General features: G+C 35.5%; 1 protein-coding gene across 1 annotated transcript in view; it reads right to left on the bottom strand.

Moving 5' to 3' along the window:
* The window catches only part of ADAMTS20 (ADAM metallopeptidase with thrombospondin type 1 motif 20), a 198,429-nt gene that overhangs the window by 74,564 nt on the left and 103,950 nt on the right, over positions 1-19,915 (bottom strand). Inside the window, exons 16-28 of the mRNA XM_003252282.2 lie at positions 19,345-19,437; positions 14,859-15,031; positions 14,582-14,711; positions 9,099-9,225; positions 7,470-7,680; positions 7,174-7,338; positions 6,198-6,362; positions 5,211-5,330; positions 4,476-4,583; positions 3,492-3,656; positions 3,098-3,388; positions 2,159-2,320; positions 44-220 (exon numbers count right to left, since the gene is read on the bottom strand). Of these exons, the coding sequence (XP_003252330.2) occupies positions 44-220; positions 2,159-2,320; positions 3,098-3,388; positions 3,492-3,656; positions 4,476-4,583; positions 5,211-5,330; positions 6,198-6,362; positions 7,174-7,338; positions 7,470-7,680; positions 9,099-9,225; positions 14,582-14,711; positions 14,859-15,031; positions 19,345-19,437 (2,087 nt within the window). The remainder of the gene's footprint in view (positions 1-43; positions 221-2,158; positions 2,321-3,097; positions 3,389-3,491; positions 3,657-4,475; positions 4,584-5,210; positions 5,331-6,197; positions 6,363-7,173; positions 7,339-7,469; positions 7,681-9,098; positions 9,226-14,581; positions 14,712-14,858; positions 15,032-19,344; positions 19,438-19,915) is intronic.

A 19,915-nucleotide genomic window follows, 5' to 3' on the forward strand; every position in this document is an offset into this window, starting at 1 on the left:
ACTTTAAAGTATGACATGTTAACAAACAAGAGTGCTATCATACCAATGTCCACGGTTCCTGATGCCATGACACATCAGCAGGGCAAGCATGCATATGACACTGTATTACACTAGGTGGCTTGTTTACGATTTCACAGTTGCGATCTTCTAATATTTGGCCATTGGGAAATTGACATATTACAAGTCTTGATTTTATTCCTCCTCCACATGTTTGTGAACACTAAAAACAAGAATAGTAAAAGTCAAAACTATGTGGTTTTAAAGATAATAATGTATTGCTTCATTCAATGTTTAAACGTAATTAGTAATTATGTTTACTCTAGTAATTTTAACATAATTAGTTTACTCTAGTAATGTTACTACAGTAATGGTAGCATTTAAGTTTATAATTACTTCATAATTATCAACATTTCTCCCTAGACAAAAAAATAAATCAAAGTTTCAATTCCACGACTTTAAAAATTGACCAGATTTTGAGGATTAGTATCATAATATATTTCAATAAGATATCCAGGACCTATAAGATAATGTTGGCAGGTTAAGCCAGAATCAAAATTTATTTATTTAAGTAACGAGCATTAATTACATAATGTACAATATCCAATCAGCAGGTTACTAAGTAACCATGAAAGCTACTAATAATAAGGTATGTCTAATTTTATAAACATGAAATGTTCAGTATTTATAATATAAAAACAGCAAATAACAAAACAGCTGTATAATGTGAATCAATTTCTAAAACTCATGTGGAACAAAAGCCTGGCAGGAAATATACCAAATCTTGCTAAAAGTTTGTATCTCTATTTGGACATATAATCTGAATTTTCAAAATAAGTGTATGTAAACTCAGAAATAGAAGTTACTTTCATTTTGGAAAACAGTAAAAGTGTATCTTAAAAATGTGCTTGATATGTATTAGCACCTGATTTGGGTGTACTTTAAAAACATGGTTTCAAACTCCCAATGAACAGAAATTATGTGCTAAAAATCATTAAGCAAAAACATTTGACTAATTAGGTCATTCATTTTATTTATCCAAAGCTAATAGAAATTTTTGCTTCTTATTTATTACCATTCCACATTATGAAGGAGGTTAGTATTAAAAGTGACTTTTAAAAATTATCTTTTTATTTCCAGTGCCTAGAGAGTGCCAGTGCATGGAGCAAGTGCTCAATAACTGACAATTATCTGGCTTAAAGAAAAAGATTTGCCAAATGCATAACTTAGTAATAGGATTAAACATGCTTTATATTTTATTCTAGTTTTCTATTTTTATATCAACCTAATTTTCTAAGAAATTAAGAGAATACACCAATTTTAGAAAGATACTAGTAATTCAAAGACATATTGCCTAGCATATTAGAGTCTGTTGAAAAATCTAGAATATGCATTTTTTAAATCATGAATGAGTGACCTAAACCATGACAGAACATCTATTAAAAGAACATGGTTTAATCACTCAATTAGAAAAAAAAATCTAGTCAGGAGAATCACTTGAGGCCAGGAGTTCGAGACCAGCCTGGTCAACATGGTAAAATTCCCATCTCTATTAAAAATAAAAAAAAAAATAGCCAGCCATGGTGGCACACACCTGTAGCCTCAGCTACTCGGGAGGCTGAGGTGGGAAGATCACTTGAGCCTGGGAGGTGGAGGTTGCAGTGAGTCGAGATCGCGCCACTGCACTCCAGCCTGGGCGACAGAGTGAGACCCTGTCTCCAAAAACAAAAACAAACAAACAAAAAATCTTTTTCTTTTTTTTTTTTTTGAGACGGAGTCTCGCTCTGTCGCCCAGGCTGGAGTGCAGTGGCGCAATCTCGGCTCACTGCAAGCTCCGCCTCCCGGGTTCACACCATTCTCCTGCCTCAGCCTCTCTGAGTAGCTGGAACTACAGGCGCCCGCCACCACGCACGGCTAATTTTTTTGTATTTTTAGTAGAGACAGGGTTTCACCGTGGTCTCCATCTCCTGACCTCGTGATCCGCCCGCCTCGGCCTCCCAAAGTGCTGGGATTACAAGCGTGAGCCACCGCGCCCGGCCTTCAAAAAATCTTTTTCTACGTAGTATAGTGAAATCAGATTATCGAACAATATAAGATGCTTTTTACTTTCAGTCTTCAGAGATGTAATAATCTCACAAGTTTAGAAAATATTGTGACTTACTTCTCCCCAATTTCCGTAGTTCCACTGTGGACAAGGCCCTGAACCACAGTGCTGTACCTCTGGAGGCTTGGAGGCTGCATTGCAGTAACCAGCACTTTGTCCATTTTCATCCTGGCAGACCACAGCTCTACGCTGAAGACCTCCAGAACAACTGCTAGAGCACTGACAAGAATAAAACACAAAATATGCACAAACTGCAGATTCCACATCATGAATTTACATGGTTAAAAAGAAATCAGCATTGATTCAATAAAAATCAAACTCTACATTAAAATCTCCTTCATTGGAATCACAATTTGAATTGAGAAAATCTGTCAAAACACTTGAGTTTTACTGGGAGCTTCATTAGAATTTGTTGATGAAAAGGTGGGACTTTCAAGTTTGCATTAGGAAACAATTTTCACTTCTATCGTAAGTGTTAAGTAAAAAGAAATTAAAGTTTTGAGGTCTCACTAGAAAGAAATAAAAGACAGTATTAAATTACTTAACTTTACACTGCTGTTTTTCTTTATTTTGTACTATTAATGTTATGTAAAATATGAACTACAACTATACCATTTGTAGTTTGTCATGATTTTATACCAGCTTATTGTATTGCTATCACAATAATTTGGGGATTTAGGTTTATTCATAAACATTTATAGTCTTACCCCTTAAAGCGTTTTCTTTTGTTTTTATTATCATGAATTCTAATCAGATTGTTAGTATATATCAATAGTACATTCCTCCGTAATCATAATAACACATTAGTGCATAATTCAATAAGAATTCTAGCATTTGTAATGAGCATCAAAGACGCTTAATCCTTTTAATATTTAAACTATTGATCTTGAAATAAATTTAGCATTTAAAGTACTTATGGCATCATATACATACTTGTTAAAAGGATGTAATATAACAAAATTACAGAATTAATATAACTCAATAAAGATGACTTACTGATCCCCATGGTCCGGTTCTCCACTGGTTTCCTCTGACTGATGGATGGACCACCTGATTTTCATTATCTTCAAGTTTGTGAGTTAATGGCAAATTCGTGCTTAGATAATAGCTTGGCTGCACAGGGGAACTAGGAAAGTGGCTGTGTGCAGGAGGGCAGGCTGCCAGGCTACATTCCTGTTCCATCAAAGGGCGAACTTCAGGATCACAGTAATTCTCGTCAATTGGCTGATGGTAGTTCGTGCATAAAACTTGTCTAGTTGTTTTTCCACGGCCACAGGAAGCTGAACACTGATCAAAAATTTAGCCAATGGTAATATACAACATTAATTTATATTTAATATCAGATATATTTAAATTTTTCATTTTCTTTTTTTCTCGTAAGAATACTTACGGGTGACCAATCCCCTGCTTGCCACTCTCCACAAGGGGTAAAACAGTCCCATATTTCAGCAGGTCGGGGTAAGTGGGCACAATATGATTCATCTGCTATTCTATCAAGAGCATCACGACAGCTTACATAGCGGGCTTGAGTACCTCTTCCACAAGATACGGAGCACTTTTTAAGAAATCAAATTGTATCCAGGCATTACACAGTAGTACCTCACCCGTGTCCCTTATACGTAACTGTTGCTCACATTTCTAAAACATCCAGTTTCTTGAGAAATTTTAAATTATTATAGATAATATTACCTGACATCACTTCTGAGTCAAATAAAGATGGGGTAGTGAATATTCCAATCAGTTTAGATCATAAATTTCACAAATAATGTATAACAATTTCAATAATACATAAATATAATGATTTAAAATAATGCTTAGTTATTTTCTAAAATTAAAGATCCTGCAAATATTTTAGGTAAGAGAATCTTACGATATCAATAAAAATAATTTTGATATATAATATCTACTATCTAAGTAACAGGTATAATTCCACAATTAAAATATTCAGAGAATATGTGAAGCTTAAAAATACATATTCTATAAGATTTTAGTAACGTATACTCCACATACATTAAAGCTTTCAGTGTAGAAAAACAGCATGAAAATGTTTGTAGTTTAAATAAAAGCCGATAAAGCCTAATACTAAATCTGTTTCTCATAACAACCTGTGACATAAGTATTATTAGTATTCCCATTTTGAAGATTAGAAAATAGACTCAGAAAACTTCAATTTCTTGTCCAGAGACACAGAGCTCTTGAAAGGCAAAGGACTTAGCTATTAATTCCTAATTCTAAACCCTATACTTCTTTGATACCACCAAAATACCCGAGAATAAATGCATACATTAATTTGTGAAATCTCTAGCAACCATTTTGTTGATGTCTAAAAGCCGCTGTAATAGAAACCCTGTATCTATTAAAGAAATTCACTTACTGGGGTCCAAGAACCATGTCGCCATTTTGCCATCTTTTTTATGAGAACAGTTGATAATGAAGCGGTCTCAAGTTTAGAAATAAATGAGCAAGGTGTAAGTACACAGTTCTGTTCAGAAGAAAAATGGAGCTCGTAAAACATTAATTAATGACTGATTTATACAAAATCTAATACTTCACTTCTTCTGTATGTCTCAAGAACAGTTCCATACTAAATTACAAATTGGTAATATGAATGTTTTCATTTTCAAAAGCACTAACTACAGTATTGTCAAGTGTCAGTAGTGGATAATGACTGAATCCTAAAGTTTGGACCATTCTGTTTGATTGCTGAAAAGGAAAAGAGCATCAGTCCTTTAAAAATACTGCTCAGCTAAAACATTCTGAATGGACACAAAACTCTACCTTAAAAAGCACAATACACTTTAGGAGTTCATGATATTTATAATAATAGATATAATCCTTCTTCTTCAGTTCAAAGAATGGAAATTCACAAGTTAAATGAGTGAGGCCTTAGCAGATAAAGAGTAAAAAAAAAAAAAAATTCATTAATAAAGCTACAAAGCTGGCAAAACCAAGAACAACAAATTCTACTTTTTTGCCTCTCTCTCACACATACACGTTTTTAAGGAATACAAGTTTAAGTGGAAAAAAACAAGTAAAGAAATAATTTTAACACATCAATAACCTTTCTGTCTCATAAATCTTTTTGTTTGTAAACCATGAGTCTTTTTACCTGTCTGTCACTGGGGCGACTAGCTTCATGGCATTCTGTGTCCTCTAACACCGCACTAAGTAGCTCATTGACACATTTAACATCTCTCATCTGATACCCATGTCCACATGTGGTTGTGCACTGAAAGAAGAATATGAATAGATATTAAAAAAACATTGTTTTCCAAAAGTTACATAAACTTCTATTTTCTTAATGAATACCCTGTTAAGAATATACTTTCAATAATCTTTTTATCAGTCCTTTATACCAGATTTAAGACTTACAAAGAGCAAATTCAATAAATATGCATATTTATTCAAATTTAGTAAATACCAATCAAATATTGAAGTTAACCAAACTGTACAACAATTAATGTATTCTAAAAAGTTGTCATATGAAAATATAAATAGAGGCCTGATATTTTAGAAACAGTCAATATGATTTAAGGAAACTAAATACTTTTCAAACACCACTTAGTGTATGCATGTCATTTGATATACTAAGTAAATTTTAAAGAGACAAAGAAGGAACAGCATATAAAGTTAAAGGGAAAATGAGAGAAGGCTTCCTGTCAACTGTGGCAACCTCTACAGAATAATAAGCTACTCCATCCTCATCCAGCCTGAGCATTGCTCATCCTGCAGACTCCTAGCTGCCTGTTCAGCAAAACATCTAAACAATGCCTATCCTAAAAACAATAAAGATATCAATGCAGACACAGAGATGAAAATATTTATAATCTAAATAATGCTGATAAAAGCATAAAGTCTGTAGCATTTTGGTTAACAAAAGGGAGTTCAAAGGCAAAGCTGAAATATTTATTACAGCAAAATTAGCAGTACTGTCAACATGTTACACATAAAGATTCACATTTCAGGGTTGTTGCTGTTGTTTAATAAACCAAACCAAATTCCATTGCATCCACTAAGGGAGGAGTAAATATAACACAACTTTTGTGCTATTCTGTAAAGACAGATCAAATTAGAAAAACCCGTATGATATACTCACAGGACCCCATGGTCCTACTTGCCAGGAAGCACATGTATGAAGTTCACATGGACTCAGAGATTCAGGTTTGGTACTTGAATTACAGAAGCCATCACTCAAGTGATCTACATTCAGCTGACACCATACCTGCCGCTGCTTTGTTCCTTTACCACATGTAACAAGGCACTGTAAGAACACAACTGATCATTATTTATTTGCAGCATTAGTCAACACAAATGCCTTAAACTGATGCAATGATCAATTTTCATATGGAAATACAGTTGAAAAACCATTCCCAAATGCATTTTCCCTCACTCCACTAGAGATATTCACTGGGTAAAATCAGCCTGCCCCTAATTTCTGCTGCCCAAGTCCCACTGAAACATCCATTTATCCTAGAAACAAAGGTGCAAAACTAACCTTAGAATAAGTATTCATCCCAGGCTGCTGTGGACCCTAGCACTTTCTTATGCAAAGGGTTATAGATTAAATATCAGTTAGTGTTATTACTAGTCAGATACTATAAATAGTATAAAGACAAACTATCTTGTACATTTCATTTTTTTTTTTTTTTGAGACAGATTCTCACTCTGTCACCCATGCTGGAGTGCAGTGGCCAATCTCAGCTTACCGCAATCTCTGCTCATTGATACCTCCACCTCCCAGACTCAACAATCCTCCCACCTCAGCCTCCCGAGTAGCTGGGACCACAGGTGTGTGTCACCACATCCGGCTAAGTTTCACTATGTTGCTCAGGCTGGTCTCGAATATCTGAGCTCAAGCAATCTGCCCACCTCAGCTTCCCAAAGTGCTGGTATTACAGGCATGAGACACTGTGTGCCTGGCCTGTCTTATAAATTTCTGACAGCTTCGATAATAGTTATTTACAAAATGATGAAATAAATTTAAGCACTTTTAAATTTTGTAAAGTCTTAAGATTACAAAGCTTTACTAACACAATATTTTAATAGTTCCAAGCCTTATGTGTTTAACGTACCTCACTCCATTCACTAGCAGCCCAACTGGGACAGGAAAATTCATTGCAATTCTCTCTCGTCACTCGGGACAGTTCTTGGCATTCATTGTCAGCAAGACGATGGCCAAAGTTATTCATACAATAAGATTCTCGAGACCTTTCCCCTCCTCCACAACTCCTGGAACACTGATTTAAAAAAACAAAAAAGTGGTAACTAATGGAAAAAAATCAGATTTTCAACAAAATTATACTTTAGAGTAACATAAATATATAATTAGAAAGGGGCAACTTTTTTTAAGCAATCATTTTTATTGTACCTGAGACCATTCTGAATAATGCCATCTTGTGAAGACACAGTTACCATGGCATAATTCTCGGGTAGGAGGTTTAAGCTGGTCACCACAGTAGTGGTCATCAACTTGAACAGTCTGTCCTTTATGAATGGAATACTTCATGCAATGGATGTCCAAGGTTCTATATCCTTGACCACACTGGGATGAACATTCACTTTTGCCAATAACATGCCACCTTGAAAAAAGATGTTACTATACTTAGGAGATATATAACATAATTTAAAAACAGATTCAGAGACACTCATGCATTCAGTTTTTAAAATCCTAAGAGTTGATGGACAAACCACCAAAAAACAAAACCAGCCTGGAGCCAGGAAGCCAGCATTATACTACCAACCTCATGCCAGCATTTGGTGGTAGCTTTGGAGGTGTGTCCAAGGAACCCCAAGCTTCCTCAAAAACCTTTGAAAACAACTGGTTTAGATCATGATTACCAATTACTTAGTGGCAGATTTAAGATAATAACTGAACATATCTGACTGCCAATCAGATAGTTTCTCCCTATGCAATCCCTCTGTAAATATTTCGATTTTATGACCAGAGAATGTCTAGGAATTTGACTACATCAATAAAAATAAAGCATTTAAAAAGTTAACTAGTTTTTGTAAAGTACACCACACTTTCTCATTCATTCCTGTAATCTATATTTAGACATGCTTCCAGGTAAAACATGTTTTCCACAAGTAAAAGTGTTAGTTATAGCCAAATTATCCCAATTGTAGTATAGCATTCATCAGTGTGAGGGCACCAGTAGAACAAAGCACAGAATTCGCGGAATTCATTTCCATCCCTAATAGCATCTCAAGAATTTCACTGTGCTTCCTTTCCCTACTATGTAGTGGAGGCAACTTATATAGGCAGTTCTACTACTGTGCTTCTGCTACGTCTTCAAACAACATCATGAATATATAGAAATTCTCATCAAGTGACAGAGGTTCTGGCCATACCTGAATGTTAAATGGCACCTGCTACAATGCTAAAAATACATGTATAAATATGATAGATGGACTCATTGTATACCATGTCACTACAAGACCAATCACACACACACACACACGTACACACAAACACACACACACACACAAACCAAATAATAAGAAATTTAAATTAGAAGTATAAATTTGCTGTCATGATCTAGGACCAATTTCCCTAAAGTTTAATGGACAAAATACTGATAGAATATCAAGGAAATCAATCAATTTGATTTCTCCAACCCCCAAACTTCAGAAGTTTACTGGTTCATTAATTCAGTGGAAAATAAAGAATCATGCTAAAAAATTTATTTTTTCAGATCTTTAAACCATCCATTTTCAGATTACAGTTTACTTGTATTTATTTTACAGACAAAATTGCAATCTTTTTCTACACAAAATGTTGAGGCCTATATACTGGTATTCAGAAAATACTATGAATGAAAATTCAAATCAATTATGTACTGAGTTTTACCATAAAATAGTGAGCCTGAAATTTTTTCATGGCATGGCAGATGATGAGTAATAATTACATGTCCACGCTGTGTCAGTCACTGTGTTAGACATTTTAATCTTAGCTCACTTATTAATCTGGTTATATTACATATTATTTCTCTTTTACCTTAGTTCACAGTCTGTATTGCAACTTTGAGTAACAAATGATGGAAGTGGCAAGTGGTCACATTTTTTATCAGACACAACACTATGATCACTCTTATGTATGCAAGTTATTTTTCTTCGCTGAAGACCTTGGCCAAAGTCAAATGAAAATAAAAAATGAAAGAAAAATTCACAGTTAGATGTTCCATGATTATGTAATTCTGCTAATAGCTTAAAGGAGTCAGCTAAGCAAGTAAAAATTTCCAGTGCAACATATAGGATATACTAGTATAGAAATCTAGTGAGAAATGACTTTTTATAATAAGTAAGCTGAATCCTGAATGACTGAAAGTTTGCTTAATGAAGAGATGTACAGAAGATGGGACAGGCATTGGAGTAAAACGAAATTCACTATAGTGGTATAGGGTGGATATTGGTGAATAATTGAGTAGCTAAGGACAGCGCTGTTGCTATACAGTACACTATATTACTGTCATCCATCAGCTACCTCAGCTACCTCCCCTTTTCCCGTAAGAGGATTGCACATCTCTATTGCTACAATGTTATATAGTAACTTCCTGTAGGGGAAGAACTCTTTCCTGTCCCTTGGCATCAGGCTTTTTATCAACAGATTGAAAAGAAATGTGACCTATTCCAGTCCCACCCAGCTCTCTTTCCTTTTTCCCTCTGCCTCCAGAACATCATTTCCCAGATAGAGCTGATCTTTCAGCCTGGAATCATGAAAGAAAAAGGCATAGACAGGCAATAAAAAGAACAGTGTCTGTCACTGGTTGTGGGGGAAGGAAGGAAGAATAAATAGATGAAGCACGAGAGATTTTTAGGGCAGTGAAACTACTATGTATGATATTATATTGGCGAATACATGTCACTATACATTTGTCAAACCCATAGAATTTACAACACAAATAGTAAACTCTAATGTAAACTATGGACTTTAGTTAATAATAATGCATCAAAATTGTCTCATCAATTGCACAAATGTGCCACACTAATGCAAGAGGTTAATAATAGAGGAGTGTGGAGGAGAATGGCAGAGGGAAGAAAGATGAATATGCAAACTTTCTGTACTTTCTACTCAATTTTTCAGTAAACCTAAAACTTCTCTAAAAAAATAAAGTCTAGGCCGGGCATGGTGGCTCACACCTGTAATCCCAGCACTTTGGGAGGCTGAGGCAGGTGGATCACGAGGTCAGGAGATCGAGACCATGCTGTATAACAAGGTGAAACCCCATCTCTATTAAAAATACAGAAATTAGCCAGGCGTGGTGGCGGGCGCCTGTAGTCCCAGCAACTTGGGAGGCTGAGACAGGAGAATGGTGGCTGAACCCAGGAGGCAGAGCTTGCAGTGAGCCGAGATCGCACCACTGCACTCCAGCCTGGGTGACAGAGTGGGACTCCATTTCTATAAATAAATAAATAAATAAATAAATACAAAAATAAAATAAAATAATAAAGTCTATTAAAAAAAAACAAACAAACATGGATACAGATACCAAGTTGGAGTAGACCCATAGCCAATTAGCAGCCAAAACATGACATGAGCAATAAATAAACCTTTATTGTTCCAAGCCAATAAGATTTGGTGGTTTGCATGCAAGATAACTACAGCAAAAGCAAACTAAGAGAAGTGGTCATAACTGACCAGAGTCATTTGAACTTTATGCTTTCTGCAATGAGGAAACAGTAAAGAGTTTAAGCAGTCAGTGACATGAACAAATTTCTGTTTTATCAAAGTTCAACTTTGTGCTTCCAGTAAACTAAACATGATCATATATAGTTATCTCTGCTCCTTCCTAAATATCTTTTGAAATAACTATGAGAAATTCTGAAAAGGCATAAACCTAAAAGAAAAAAAAAAGAAAAAGAAAAAAACAGCAAGAAAAGGAAATTTTGAATATGAAAAGTAGATGGAAATAACTATTTAACAGAGCCAAGGAAGATGGAATCTAAGCCTGCAAAGTGGGAAAGTAAATAAGCAACAAATCATTCATGACATAGAACCCAAGAAAGGCCCAGGAATGGAAAACACCAGGTTCCTCTGATGGGGTGAATGTGTGAGGGGTAGGCCTGAAATAATAAAGAATTAATTGAAAAGTATTTAAAAGGAATGGTTAGACCACTAGCTTCCTAGTTGAGAACAGCACTATCCAATGAAAACAGAATGTGAACCACATCTGGAACTTTGTATTTTCTAGTAGTCACGTTAAAAAAAAAGTTAAATTAATTTTAATAACCTTTATGTTTAGCGCCATATATTTAAAATATGATCATCTGAACATATCAATATAAAATTATTAATAATATATTTTATGTTCTTTTTTCATTCTAAGTCTTCCAATTTAGTATGTATTTAACACTTACAGCACATTTCAATAGATTAGCCACATGTGGCTAGCAGCTACCATATTGCACAGCATAGCTCTAGAAAAAGTGAATTTGAGGGCGTAAGACACAGCTGAGAAAAGCTGGAAACACACTCTACTGAAACAAGGTGGCTAAGTAAAGTTCCCCACACTGAATGATGTGATCCCAGCCCATTCAGTGCTCAATCTCCTGCTGGCACCATGCCAACTTCTGTTATCCCACAGCACCCTCATGATAATCAGAAGAAAAGAGAATTCCTCTCTTGAAGGACTGTTTAACTCAAGAAAAAAGATCAACTGACAACAACATTTGAGACTTCTCTCCAATGACATATGAGAGGGCTACTTAATGACCAAATTACTGTATAATGAAACTTCTAGTTAACTTGTCTGACCCACAGAGGACTTTCAGTCAGACTTTTAGTAGTTTTAAAATATGAACAAACAGCACAAGATCAGCAGACATTTTAGGAAAGCCTCTAACACACACAAAAAAGGTAAAATAAATAAAAACAAGATAGAACTAGGATGAAACACATATAAGTGAGGGAGCAGAAGAAAACTTAAAGACTACGATTAATACACTCAGAGATACGATAGAAGGTATCACATTCATAAAACAAAAGCAAGATGTTATGAGAAGAAACATTAAGAAAACAATGAAATTGAGAGAATAAATTAGAAAATAAATATCAGTTTAGGAATGTGAACATCCAAATAATACTAGTTTCCCAAAGATAAACGAGAAAAGTTAATGTGAGGAAGTCATCTAAGAACATGATAAAATTTCTCAAGACAAAGATTTATGTTTCCAAATTGGAGTGGCATCTTAATTACCTAGAAAAATAGATGAAAAAAACAATAAATCAAGGCATATTGTCCTGAAATTTCATACCACTAGAATTAAAGAGAGGAGCCACAAAACTTCCAGAATACAACATGCCATGTACAAGCACAGTAAATTGGAAAATAAGCTAGAAAACAAGACCTTCAAAATTCTAAAGAAAAACAATCTCTATTTATACCAGATAAACTGCTGATCGAGCATGAGAATATAGTTATGTCATTTTCAGATATGAAAGGTCTCAAAAATATACTTTTCTTCTCAAGAAAACACTGAAGGATATGTTCCACCCAATGAAAGAAGTAAATCCAAAAGAGGGACTGATAGGGTTTAGAAAAGAGGGAATATAACAGAGAATACTGAAGAGAATTCCCCGGACAATAATGAAGGGAAATCTCAAGATGACAGTCATTAAACAAGCCTAAAAAGCAACATGAACAAATTAGAGAAAAGAGGGCCACAGTAGCCAAAGGTCAAGAAAAAGTGAAGGAAAAATCAAATTGATAAATTCTATAATATGCTTGAAAATATTAAGACAAAATGTAGAGTTCTGACAAAAAGTTTGAGGACTGATAACTTTCAGTACACAGAAACAAACAAAACAGAGGGAATTTAACTTTAACTTTAGAGAAACTAAAAAAAATTACACACAAAAAAGGGAATATAATCATAGTTCACTACATGGTAAAAGAAATGATAGTTGCTTTTCCCCTGCACGTGACTGTTTAAGAGAACTCTCCTGCTTTGGACTCCCAAATCGTCTCTCACCGTATTTGTCCAAACTTCCATTTTGAATCTTGTTATTCTCGGTGTGTTCACTGCATTTTAAATCTTGTTATTCTCGGTGTGTTCACTGCATTTTAAATCTTGTTATTCTCGGTGTGTTCACTGCATTTTAAAATGTTCCTTCATTCTCTTGTTGCTGAAATTTCTCCTTCTAGCTCCTTATATCCATGGTCACAGATGAGCTTACCCACTCATGTTGGAATGCTGATCCCACCTCCCCAAATTCCAATTATCTTCTAAAAGGATATTCAGGACCTTTCTGTCAAAATAAATTTTTCCTTCTTCTACGTTAACCAAAGCTCTGTGTTTTCTACCTCTAGCATTTATCCCCATCTATCTTGCATCATTTCCTTGTATCCCTCCACTGAGACACTGTTAAAACAGGAACATTTGTTCCCATGAAATCATTCTGAGAAGCACTGTCTAGAAGCCACAGGACCAAGACTGTGCCTCTTCCTGAATAGGGCACCACAGTTCCTTTGGCACCTCGTCAGGTCAGATGGTAGACTGTTCTTCACATTCTCACCATCTTTGGTCACCGCCTCTGGCTGCCCACTTTCTATGATAAGCTCATCTCCACATGGTTCTGAGCTTCCTTTGCCCTGACCCACTCCTGCCCTAATTCCCAAGCTGTTTCTCTATTCTTCATGAAAACTTTTCTTCCATTCTATACAACATTCTCTATCTTCAGCTTCAGTATCCTCAAAAACTGCTCCCTCCACCTTTTCTGAGGTCCACACTGTGCGTATCTATAGTACTGTATTTACCATTTTATTAATAAATTAACACATATATTCATGCATCTGTTTCAAGCACTAGAATAAAACATGAATTCAGAATTGGGATCTTATTAATAATCTGAACATATTCCCTCAATAAATATTTACTGCATTGAACATAATGTTACACAATTAAATATTCATAATTACAGACTTCAGACTCTAGTCTTTCCACTTTTTTCCCGACTATAAATTGCCCTGCTGTTCCCACTCTGCTCCTTTACCCACTCTATTTCTTTCTGTTTTTCATGCCATCTATACAATTATACTTTCTCGTGGTCAGGGAAGGAAAATAAAAGATGAAAGAACGTTTGATATCTCAACAATAAAAGAGGAAGCCAGGTTGTTGAGAAAGACTGTGTGGAGATGAGTCGAAGAAAAGGCAGATATTTCACCAGGAAGCAGGATATATATAAGTTAGAGAAACTTTCTGTGGCTGTGAAAAAGAGAATGAGAATGGGAAAGTAAAAGAACAGTAATAGATAGAGAAGGGTGAAAAGAGTAGCATTAAATAGTGCTGTTAAGTATAAGAAACAGAAAGAATTAGTGAAAAAAGTAGAAAGGAAAAAAAGATTGAAAACCTTTGTATGTCTGTGTGGGATATGTGTATGGACAGTGGGGAGGATTCCATAGGCAGCCAAGACTCAAAAGTACCCAAAATGATGCCAGAATGCACAGTCAATCTTTTGTCCCTTATTGAATGCCAGCGTACCTTGACACATTTTGGTACAGCCTTCCCATGGTCCATAGGGGTCCCATGTGAACACGTCACTCCTCTCTTCCAAAGGGATATTGAAGGAATAATGTACATCAGGGTTGTATAAATTACCCACACACAACACCTCAATAAGAATATAACAGAACATACAATTAATTCATAAAAATATATTCTTAAGACATCATTTTATATTTGATAATGTTAAGCACTTAACCAGTAGTTTACTAATATAATTAAATCTAAGTGTTTTTACTGATGACTGAGAATTTACCTGCAAAATAAGTTCTTTCTCTTGTCGATTAGTACTATTAATTCTTTCAACTGTGTTATTTGATCCACTGTATTCAATAACAGTTCTTGTTCCTTGCACATTGATTTCTTTTTTTGATGTACTTAGAAGAAAATTTCCATTGAAAAGAAAATTCCCTTCAGCATCAGATAATGCTGTAAAAGAATAAAGCATAACCCATGAAATAGTAACACCAATCAACAATACAGAAAATACTTGTTTAACTTTTTCTTTTTTTTTTTTTTCTGAGACGGAGTCTTGCTCTATCTCCCAGGCTGGAGTACAGTGGCATGATATTGGCTCACTGCAACCTCCGCCTCGCCTCTTGGGTTCAAGCAATTCTCCTGTCTCAGCCTCCCGAGTAGCTGGGATTACAGGCATGCGCCACCACACCCGGCTAATTTTTGTATTTTTAGTAGAGACGGGGTTTTGCCATGTTGGCCAGGCTGGTTTCAAACTCCTGACCTCAGGTAATCTGCCTGCTTCGGCCTCTCAAGTGCTAGGATTACAGGAGTGAGCAACCGCACCTGGCCTTAACTTTTAAAGTTCAAATCCTTTTTTGAAATTAAAGAATGCAAATGTAAATTAATGTTGAGGAAATAAACTTTATTTTACTGTAATGTGGGATTTTATCAGTAAGTTGGGTAACTTCAGCACATCAGCCAAAGATATTAAAATAAATTCACTCTATACTTTTCTATCTCAGATGGTCATCTTCTTTCATGAGGTATGTAGCGTCAGGACAAGCAGTGGGAAAGCAGAAAGAAGGCATGACCCCCGCAGACAGATAAGTTCAATCATCCTAGTCATCAATGGTAGGGAAAGAAGGAGCAGCCAGACTGCTGCATCATTCCATTTATGCTTATCTTAGAAAAAAGGTACAAAGCTTTAAAACTCTAGGATCGGGAGGCCGAGATGGGCGGATCACGAGGTCAGCAGATAGAGATCATCCTGGCTAACACAGTGAAACCCCGTCCCTACTAAAAATACAAAAAAATTAGCCAGGCGTAGTGGCGGGCGCCTGTAGTCCCAGCTACTCCAGAGGCTGAGGCAGGAGAATGGCATGAACCCAGGAGGCGGGGCTTGCAGTGAGCTGAGATTGCACCACTGCATCCAGCCTGGGAAACTGAGGGAGACTCCGTCTCCAAAAAAAAAAAAAAAAAAAAAAAAAACCTCTAGGATCAACATTCTAGAAGGCCATGCAATGACTATGCCATTCTCTATACAAACGTCTAGATCGTCTATAGAAAAGCCCTCTATCCCTGTTAACACATACATGGATATCTGCTTTTCAGAATAATACTCCTATTTCCTTCTCTGTTCACGTCCCCTTCTTGTTCTCTCTTTTTCCCAGGGACAGCCATTAATATATACCTATAGAATATGTGTATGTGAGTATATGTATTTATATACTATATATACAAATAGATAAGACAATTATATAGTATGTATTAGTAACGTTACTTTTTAAATATAAAATTACATGTCACCCAAAATCATGCGTAGTAAAAAGAAATCAATGTGGGATTAAAACAATGGATTTAAGTTCAAGTTGTTGCGATTAATGTCTATGTAATCTTGGACAAACCTCATGCTCAGTTTCCTAAACTGCATAACAGAAATAATAAAAATTTCTATTTCAGTCTTTTAATCAGGATCAAGTTTGAAAAATGTAAGTGTGTGAATTGTAAAGTACTGTGCTATTTATGTTTTTATTTTTATTTTATTTTATTTTTTTTGAGACGGAGTCTCGCTCTATCGCCCAGGCTGGAGTGCAGTGGTGCAATCTCGGCCCACTGCAAGCTCCGCCTCCCGGGTTCACACCATTCTCCTGCCTCAGCCTCTCCGAGTAGCTGGGACTACAGGCGCCCACCACCACGCCCGGCTAATTTTTTGTATTTTTAGTAGAGACGGGGTTTCACTGTGGTCTCGATCTCTTGACCTCGTGATCTGCCCGCCTCGGCCTCCCAATGTGCTATTTATTTTTAATTTTCAAGAGGGTGTGTAATACCTAAAATTTTACACTAAGAAAACCCCCATATTAATCAAATACTTTTTTGCTTGCTTAAGTTATACTTTTCAATGGAAGAATAACCTTTTCAGCAAACATTTGTTTGGCATTCCAGGAAACCTCACCGAAGCACACAATTATCTATGGCTAAACTTCCTAATATAAATACAATACCCCTCTGAAAAAGCAATACTGAAGGGATTATTGTAAAATAAATTTGGTGTTTCTGTGTATATGTGGACTAGTGTAACTGTCATTATGTATTACACTGAATTCAGTGAGGAACAAATAAAGTTCTATATTTAGTCTATGACATAGACATTCCTCTATTTAAGAATCTGCACTTTATCAACTGTTGCTAGGTCTATTTAAGGGATTATTGGTTACGTTAAATTTAAGGGAAATAAACAAAACCTTACTGGCTTAGAAAAAAAGTCCACACCCCGGGCGGGCGCGGTGGCTCACGCTTGTAATCCCAGCACTTTGGGAGGCCAAGGCGGGCGGATCACGAGGTCAGGAGATCGAGACCACGATGAAACCCCGTCAGTACTAAAAATACAAAAAAATTAGCCGGGCGTGGTGGCGGGCGCCTGTAGTCCCAGCTACTCGAGAGGCTGAGGCAGGAGAATGGCATGAACCGGGAGGCGGAGCTTGCAGTGAGCCGAGATTGCGCCACTGCACTCCAGCCTGGGTGACAGAGCGAGACTCTGTCTCAAAAAAAAAAAAAAAAAAAAAAAAAGAAAAAAAAGAAAAAAAGTCTACACATTTCACTACTTTTAGTTGCCAAATTTCATAAATATAAATGTTTTAAAAATTCCTTCTATTGACATCACATGTCTATTTTACTCACTTCAATTTAGACTTTGATATTTCCGTTTGTAATTTTCTCACAAAGTATATTGATACTTTATTGGTGAACATTTTTTATTTTTTTGAGACAGAGTTTTGCTCTTGTTGCCCAGGCTGGAGTGCAGAGACACAATTTCAGCTCACTGCAACCTCTGCCCCCCGGATTCAAGCGATTCTCCTGCCTCAGCCTCCCAAGTAGCTGGGATTACAGGCATGCGCCACCACGCCTGGCTAATTTTTGTATTTTTGGTAGAGACGGGGTTTTGCCATGTTGGTCAGGCTGGTCTCAAACTCCTCACCTCAGGTGATCCACCTGCCTCGGCCTCCCAAAGTGCTGGGATTGCAGGCATGAGCCACCACGCACGGCCAACATTTCTAATTTTTAAAGTTGAGAATAACCTGTGATCTAGTCCCAGAAAGATATATTTGTCTACATTTGGAATCTAAGAGATACCTATTAAATTATTTATCTCCAATACGGTAGCATATATCTATGTAAATGTACTGAAGCAATATTTTTAGCACAAGGAAAAGAATTTCAACTAAATGTAAAAGGCTAATAAATCAAACTATTTCTGTTTGATTTTAATAAATATTTTGCATTTTTTATTGAGGTGAAACTGATATAACATAAAATTAACCATCATTAAACGAACAGTTCAATGACATTTAGTATATTCACAATGACGTACAACCATCACCTCTATCTAGTTCCAAAACCTGTTCACCCCAAAAGGAAACCTTGCACCCATTAAGCAGTTGTTCCCTTTACATTTGGCTTTATAGTTCCAAATGCAATTCATGAGATAGGCTGTTCATTATAGATTCAGACTGCCAGTTACATATAGGTTAATTATTTGAGTCAATATTTCACATCTTATTAATGTACAGCAGATGCTTTCTCAATATCAGCTCTGCACCATTACCTACCTACTCCAGCTTGATGAATTATAGATAACTCACTATTAAGATATTTCACAGGCAGAAGGAAAAGGTTTTTAAAGCATCCTTTTCATGTTTGTGTCTAAAGTGAAATTCTTTAAGCCTGAAAGCTAATTTCTAAAAATAAATAACATAAATTAAGTTTATACTTTAGAAATAGCTAACAGACAATATACTGTGACTACATTCATTAACATATAAAAATGTGAAACTACAGCTCTTTTTCTGACTTTTTTAAATACAAGAGCTTTTAAAAAACTGTATTTAAATACTTTAGCTACATAGTAAAAAAAATTAAGAAAATTATTTAAAACATTTAACCCCAAAGAATTCTATAATTAATATTAGATAAAATGATAGAAGAGAATTTTACTCTAAATACACATGAAACTAATTGAATATAACTTCTGGTTATCTAAAATACTCACATGAGAAAAAAACTGAAAACAAATTATTGTTCAGAATTTCATCAAGTTTTTTTTTTAAAGTAATACATTTTGGACTGCTTAAGAACGTATGTATAGGGAGCCCTAAGCTCAGTATGAAATGAAATTGCATGTTTGCTAAAGGGACTCTTGTTGTCTTGCAAGAATTTACATCAACTACAGACTTCCATGAAATTGCACATGAGCCACATACTGGCTACTGTTTACAAGAAGTGTTTACCAAGGTAACTGTCATCTGGTTGTCCAGAATAGCTGTACTGACGAATGTCAACGTTTGTTGCTCCTGCGGGAATCTTTACAACAACATTATAACCTGCAATATAATTTTACATATGTTAAATTTCACAAAAAGCAGATGGCCCAGAGATTATTACTGCTGAACGAGTGAAAAATATGAATAGCATAGTCAGACTTAATTTTGTTGTGTCTATACAAAACTACACAGTGGTTATTCCTTTTGAGTCAGTACCTTACACAAATTACTGAGGATTGAGAAAAAGTGGTTGTTGTCAAGAAACAGAGTTTAAGATTCTTAACTTTTCCTAATCTTTTCCTACTTCTAATATCCTTAATGTAGAATGGAATGAAGCTAGTATTTTAGCTCCTGAGACATTTAGTACACATACTTATTTTTAAGCTTTGTTAATGCTTTTATATTTTATACTGGGAAAAAACTAGAAGATTTCAAATACAATTCACAAGTCCAGGAGATATTAAAATAATTGGTCATTGCCATGATATATTCGCACAGACTCAGTAAACAGCAAAATAATAAAATTTTTCAATTTCAT

Source organism: Nomascus leucogenys, chromosome 11, assembly GCF_006542625.1.
Source record: "Nomascus leucogenys isolate Asia chromosome 11, Asia_NLE_v1, whole genome shotgun sequence".
In the NCBI taxonomy this organism is placed as follows: Eukaryota; Metazoa; Chordata; class Mammalia; order Primates; family Hylobatidae; genus Nomascus; species Nomascus leucogenys.